Source organism: Urtica dioica, chromosome 6 (genome assembly GCF_054948205.1).
Source record: "Urtica dioica subsp. dioica isolate 48M chromosome 6, U.dioica_male_clone48M_v1_H2, whole genome shotgun sequence".
NCBI classification, from domain to species: Eukaryota; Viridiplantae; Streptophyta; class Magnoliopsida; order Rosales; family Urticaceae; genus Urtica; species Urtica dioica.
The window spans coordinates 31,916,407-31,923,349 of NC_142761.1; the positions used below are offsets into that span (position 1 = coordinate 31,916,407).

General features: G+C 35.9%; 1 protein-coding gene across 1 annotated transcript; it reads right to left on the reverse strand.

Moving 5' to 3' along the window:
• Window positions 1–4,276: 4,276 nt before the first annotated feature.
• On the reverse strand, window positions 4,277–6,123 carry LOC149393660 (AWPM-19-like family protein). The gene is made up of 3 exons (XM_089617370.1): window positions 5,866–6,123; window positions 5,207–5,384; window positions 4,277–4,712 (listed from the first exon to the last, which is right to left on the reverse strand). The coding sequence occupies exons 1-3, from the start codon at window positions 5,993–5,995 to the stop codon at window positions 4,466–4,468; spliced, it is 555 nt and encodes a 184-aa protein (XP_089473496.1). The 5' UTR covers window positions 5,996–6,123; the 3' UTR covers window positions 4,277–4,465.
• Window positions 6,124–6,943: the final 820 nt, after the last annotated feature.

Genomic DNA, 6,943 nt, shown 5'->3' on the forward strand with positions numbered 1-6,943 from the left:
GGCAACAGATCGCCTTCCTCAGCCAGCAGCACAACCAGCCTCCCACGACTCCTCAACCTCCGCCTGCATCGCAACCAGGTGGGACGGATCAGCAGACGCCAGGTTCCACGCCGGGTTCTATGGATTACTTGCGAGACCGTCCTTAGGGAAGCGGCGAAACGAGCGGCAGCGCGTCACGCAGCGGTGGACGAGGACGCGGAAGCGGTTCTCGAAGTTCTGGCAACTGATTCGGTAGAGGGAATTCTACCATCGATAAGTTTTATAAGAAAAAGAATTAGGAATTCATTTTTTTCGTTTTTTTTTTAAATAATTTGTATTTTTAATTAAGAATTCTATTTTCAGAATATTATTTCTAATTCATTTAGAATTTTGTTAATTAATTTTTATTTAATTTTAAATGAATTTTAATTTACTTTTTTTATTTTTTTTTTAATTTAAAAAACATATTCGGTGCGACAATGTCGCACCGAATATCATGGCGCGAATGGCAATAGGTGCGACGTTGTCGCACCCGATATGAATTTACCCGCGAATTTTATAAAATTTGGTAGGAAAATAACTTGGGCATTAGGTGCGATAAGTCGCACCTGAAAGTGTCGCACCTAAAGGGGTACTTATTAGGTGCGACATGTCGCACCCAATAACTTCTGCGACGGGTTATCCGGTGCGACGCTGTCGCACCCAATGTCGCACCTAATAAACTTTTAGGTGCGACATTATGAGCATTGGGTGCGACATTCGTCGCACCGGATAACATATTTTGTCCTATTGTATCTTCATACATCAATGCACAAAATAATCTCCCTTTTTCTCCTTGGGTTGGACGGCCAACATGCTTCTAGAAGGAGCTTCTAGATGTTTCTTCATTTGTTCATGACAACATAATAAGAAAGGCCCATTAAGAATTTTCATGTAAAATTCCATTAAATGAAATTAATCCTCAAGGCGCAAAAATCTTATTATGGCCGAGTGAAATTTTTCATCATATGATAATGTCAAAAAATTTATTGACATTCATTTCGTCCTATGTCCAAAAACACAAAATTACCCTTTAGACATTTTTCGTAAAACTTGTCTCGTTCTTGCTTTGACTTAGCTGCTAGTTTAACTAATCCTACTCGATATGACTTGTGACAATGACCTCATGGATCCAAATGAACAAAGCTCGAGCTAACATACTTGGACTCAAAAGTTCACAAACCTTTTCGAAGTTTAACTTAATGTCAACTGACTCCACTAAAGAGTTGACACTGAGGATCTCTCGGTTCAAATGAATTTATTTTCTACTCAAGAATTCAACTTAATTCTGATGAGTGGATCCACTGAATATTATCTATGTTTACCCTTCATGAATATCATCAGCTAGTCGGGATTTTCAAAATTACAATTTTACCCTTCTAGCTGTTATTTCCTCAACTCCTTTGTCGCTTGTGAATAAGTTAGAAGCAATGTATTGACAGGGAGCTAACAAGTCGCATTGATTCATCTGAAAGAGTCATGACTCAATTTGGATACTGGCCATTTCATTTATTCACATTCCAAAGAACAAAGCATGAGGTGATATACATTGTCTTTCAGCAATCTTATACATGAATTTCATATCTATGAGATCTTCACAAAGTTACTCATGACATCTTCATAACTTAGTACTTCACCAATAGGTCATGTTCAAAATCAAATAGTGAATCCGGACTCGGTTCTTTCTCAAATGAGAATACGTAAGCTATGAAATGGCATGTCTCATTTCAGGATTGAGGTAAGCATGATGCAATTCATACGTAGTGACTTCGAGACATAAGAGGTTAAATGGTTTGTTCTTATCTTTTCTTTAGAAGTGCACTAGTCAAGTCAGTACGTTCAGAAGATACCTAGAAGAACTATAGAGTCTCCAACTCTCAATGTCCCATAACCAGGAAACAAATCCAAGGACTTGCACGAAGTAGTTGCACGTCCAAATGAAAGAGAAAGAGGGCAATATTTGCTCATGAATATGTGATATATTCTATAGAAGAGGAAACTACCTTGTTGAAGTTAATCTCCCTCTTCTTCTACTAAGAATCTCAAGCTCTCCTTTAGGGTTCATCAAAAGGCAGAACCGAACTGACTAAACAAAACAGATGTCGAAAAACATGATAATAGATATTCACTGGTTTAGAGACCCAACTCCGTCACTTTTCCCAAATATGGGTCGTCTTGCGGCAATATCATTGTCGAGTCTTAGAATAGGATTTCTCGAGGTATTTTTTTTCACCGTTTGAACAAATTAAAGAAACGCACATTTTGTGGACACGTAATAAGGTTTCGATGGTTGTAGCGGTGAAGAACACAACAAAGAATAAGATAACAGTATTAATAAGGACATATGTTTCTTATGTGGGTCTCGAGCTCCATTATCGTTGACAAGAGAGAGCTAGTGTTAGAGAAACCAAAAGAGTTTGTGAAGAGAGAGACCTGGTAGTTGGCGGTCGGTTTGAGACAGGCTACGACGAGAATGTACATGATAAACAATTGTGTTGTAGCGGCACAATGAGCAATAACGAAAGACACTCGATTAGAGAGAGAGAGAGAGAGAGAGAGAGAGAGAGAGAGAGAGATATTAAGGTTGTGTTTGGTAGTTAACTCAAAAAGTTTTTGTTTTCTATTTTCTAATTTTTGTATTTGTACTGAAAAATTATTTTGCAGTTGTTTTCAAAAAGCTGTTTGGTACAGTTTTCATTTTTGTTTTTGAGAAAGTGAAAAAACTGAAAAAAGTGTTTGGTATAGTTTTCATTTTTGTTTTTGAAAGAATGAAAAGAGTAGATGAGGAGAAGGAGAAGAGAATAAAAGAATTTTTTTTTTCCAAAAACACATTTTATTTGTTTTCAGTTTTCTTTACTTTTTTACAAAAACAACTTCAAAAACAAACACATTTTCACTTTTTGTTTTCAATTTTTTCAACTCAAAAAGTGAAAAACAATTTTTGGAATGAAAACCAAACACTACCTAATATTTTGAAAATTGATCATGATGAAAGATTTGAGATTTTTTCTCTCAAGTGGGGAATTTAAGCGGGAAATTAAATTTTCTCTATTTTTATGGTGAGGGAGAGAGGGAGAGATGTTAGGTAAAAAGCTATGAAAAACTTGGGCGAAAATTGAAAACTCTAATATTGATGTTTTTTTAAGAAAAAAATTAGAAATTTATTTGAAACAATGCATGTTTAATTTAAATGAACTCGATTATGACTATTTAAAATCCCTCTAAGTTAAATTAAATTGAATATGAAAATCTTTAAAATTGAATAAATTCAATACGACTCTTTAAAATTAAAGGATTTTGATACATAAATAAATTGTGTAGTTATTTATTATATACATAACTTGCTAAAAATATATAAGCATACGATATAGTACTTGAGCAATATTAAATATTCAAATATACTCATGGCTCTGGTGTCACCCTACACTTGTCAACCTCTTGTATCAAATAGGTACTTGCTCCTCTTTTTATTTTGACGAGTTTATATTTCAGCATATGGTGAAGTACGTTGAGTCCTATGTTGTCAAAGCGCCTATAGGATCTCCCTCTCTCATCACATCACTGAGATCCTTCTTTCTCAAAAGAATTGACATTCTGCATGAGCATGAGGCAATGGGAGTTGTTCCCGGAAAGTCGATCTTTCGTCACTTCTTGACATTGTCAAGCCATCTACTGCGACATCTTCGGCTCATGTACTACATGTACTGATATTCTTGTTGTGGCTCCTCTGTCTGGGTTTGTGGAATGCGACATTCTGAGAGCTCTTATCTATGTGATCTTTGCACTTCAAGAGTTGAAGAACTGAAACTGAAGAGTGGTTGACAATCTGAGTGTGCTGTCATCAAATTTAGAGAAGCAGTTGAAAATCACGGATGATAACATAGGATTAATTCATGACATTTTTTTATGCTATTGACGACTTCTAGAACGATTTTTTTTTTAGCACAGTATTTGCCCACAGGGTGGACGTTGCACCGAATTGAACTCAATTCTCTGTCACTTAACGCGCATACATTATAAATAATTAACTCAACATTGTAAATTGTGCGACATCTTTGTCTCTTGATGCTACATATGGACACTACTTTTAAACTCCTTTTATAATCTTTATTATTAGTGTGTATGAGAGAGAGGGAGAGAGAGGGAGAGATAGTGTGTACGAGAGTGAGAGAGAGGGAGGGAGACAGAGACTGTATCCAAGCATACAAACGAAAAAGTGAAACAAGTGGGATACAGAAATAAGATGTGAAAGTAGTAGTACTTCTAAACCCCGCTTTACTTGCATACAAAACACAAAAATCAAAACAAGACTTCAAATTCAAAAGCAAGTCCAAACAAGCTTCAATTAAAACAAACTTTTGGATCATCCTAATCAACAAACAAACTAAGTACGACAACAGTACAAACAACTACGTACACAATGCATATCTATACACGTGGCACAGTGTCAGACGACCCTTCCCGGAGCAGCGGTGGTGGCAGTGCCGGTCTTGAGGCCGCCCTGGACATCTTCGCCGGAGCGGAGACCGTAATCCTGGTCCCGGTAGCCGGGACCGTACTTGCTGCTGAAGATTCCGGCGTGGAGCATCAAGACGTAGAGCAACTGTGTGAAGGCGAGTATTATCATGAACGCCTCTACCACTCGGAGTCTCCAACCTCTATGCCCTCCTACGTTTATTTGCTTGCATGCCAACCTATTTATACAATCATTAAATGAATAGATAAAAAAACCAATAATAATCAACTTTTACTACAATATTATAATTGTCTTGTTATTATATATGGATAATATTGCTATAATTAACTAGCCGATAGGTGCAGACTTCTGATTACTTCTTTACTAGAACTGCTAGTGAATCCTCCCAATTTTATTAATTTATAGTTGTTTTTCATTGCGTAAAAAATTTAAAAATGGCTACTCTCTTAGAAGTTATGCTAGAATTACTACTGGATGCTCCCAAATTGAATTCAATTATTTTTTCTAGGTTTTTCTATTCATATGGATGATAAAACAAAAAAATGGAATCCCCTAGGAAATTCATAAAAAAAAAATATTCTAAATTACTTTAGGTTAATTGGGTTTTTTTGTTTGTTTTCGTGTTTATTTTTTTTTTGGGGGCTGCTGGGTAAAATCTATACATGAATTGTACTAATTACATGTATATGAGGGGGAAGAAGATTAAGATACCCGGCAGCGAGAGCGGTGAGGGCCCAAGCAATGAGCGCTGACGTGGCAGCAGCCGCCAGGCTGTCATTGCGCCATGCCCGGATGTGGTTTGCACCGGCGAATTTGGAGGCTATGCCGACCACCGCCGCCATCGTGCTGAATGTCAGGAAGAACATTGTCGCTCCGTTCCCTCCGAAACCTGACCTCATTCAGGCATACATTTATAAAAACATTAATAAACATACTTCATGAACATGTATACATCAACCGATTATCTAGAGTAACTAGTACATGAGGATGGTCGCCATAAAACTCATCTCTAACCGCGGGAAATGGACAACTTTAATTAAGACCACATTCAAGATGTTTTGATAGGTACTCTAGACCTTTTTTTAAATTTTCAAAATGACTTTTTTTATTAATTTATTTTTTATAGTACTAGTTTGTAAATACTTTTATGCATACATAATTATAGGCTGAAAGATACTCATTTTGAAAAAATAACTCTTTTAATCCAAATTCGATATCGATTTTCCTAAATATAAAAATAAATGGAAGTATCAATTATAGAAATTTATGTTGTCCACTGCATATCTTCAAGAAGAACGCACAAGAAGAAAGACACAATTAAGATTTGCCAAGCAAACTATAACATAAGGTATGGAGAGAGAGAGAGATACTTGGGTGGTTGGTTTGGCCATTGATGAAGCGGTTAAGACACCAACTAGCAAAACCAAGAACAATGAAGTACATAACCATGTTGAGGAACAGCAATGGAGCTGCTATATTCCTTCCAACTGTTTGAGCCATCTTGATTCACTCTTTTTAATTAATATTTTTAAGATATCTCCCAGAATAGGAACTATTCCTACAAAACGTATTCAACTTCTATGATGATGATCAGAGCACTATATGTATACAAACGACACTTCACTTTCTTCGATATGAAACCATACGGTGTGTGCATATGTGCATATATATATTGCATGTGGGTTGTATATTTTGATACGTGTTGCTCAGCCTTGTTCTGCATGTAGAGCTTTAGGTTACAGGTGTTGGGACACTTGTCAACTTCTTTATAAATTGCTCTTTATTGTCTTTATTATATTCCCCCATCTAGGAAAGTCTCTCTCAAATTAAACGGTGCGGTATCCAATATTATTATTAGGCATGTATATCATCATGTCTAGGTTCCTAAAATCTGTCCAAGTTGGAGCCGCCAATCAAACGGTGATAGCGTCTCTTGATTTGGAATTTATTCAAGTGAAGGTGTGCTAGTTTATGGTTTTTAGTGCTTTCTAGATTCATATACATGGTTCATTACTCAAGGTCATTTATGAGGAGCTGAGAGTTATCTGCTATTAGGTTTTAAATTCCTTCACTAAAACTAAATTAGTTATATATTAACGGTATGGGAGGCTAACTTCAATGGTTTTGGACACCGACACGTACATAGAGGCTTTCAAGTTCTATTGAAAAGTGTACATCTTATCCAATACTCTCTCTCCTCTCTCTCACTCTTCTGATTTTTATTATGGGATTTAGACCTGGAACGATAGATTTTTGTACATTTAAAATATATTTTTATTTTTTGTGTTAAATTATGTGTAAAAAAATAGGGACATAAATATATAATATTTACTTCTATGTATATTTAGATACTTATTTATTTTGCGGCTAAACTGAATAAATGAAAGAGGAAAAAAAGTCCAAAATATCGAAGTCGTCATGTGGAATAAAAAAATCTCAATTCGTTAT

What these genes read in the sequence shown, in the direction of transcription:
- LOC149393660 (XM_089617370.1), bottom strand. Translation starts at nt 5,995, where the DNA reads ATGGCTCAAACAGTTGGAAGGAATATAGCAGCTCCATTGCTGTTCCTC. An exon ending in TGGCCAAACCAACCACCCAA is followed by an intron (nt 5,385 to 5,865) that starts GTATCTCTCTCT and finishes GAATGAGGTCAG; the next exon opens with GTTTCGGAGGGAACGGAGCG. An exon ending in CTCACCGCTCTCGCTGCCGG is followed by an intron (nt 4,713 to 5,206) that starts GTATCTTAATCT and finishes TTGTATAAATAG; the next exon opens with GTTGGCATGCAAGCAAATAA.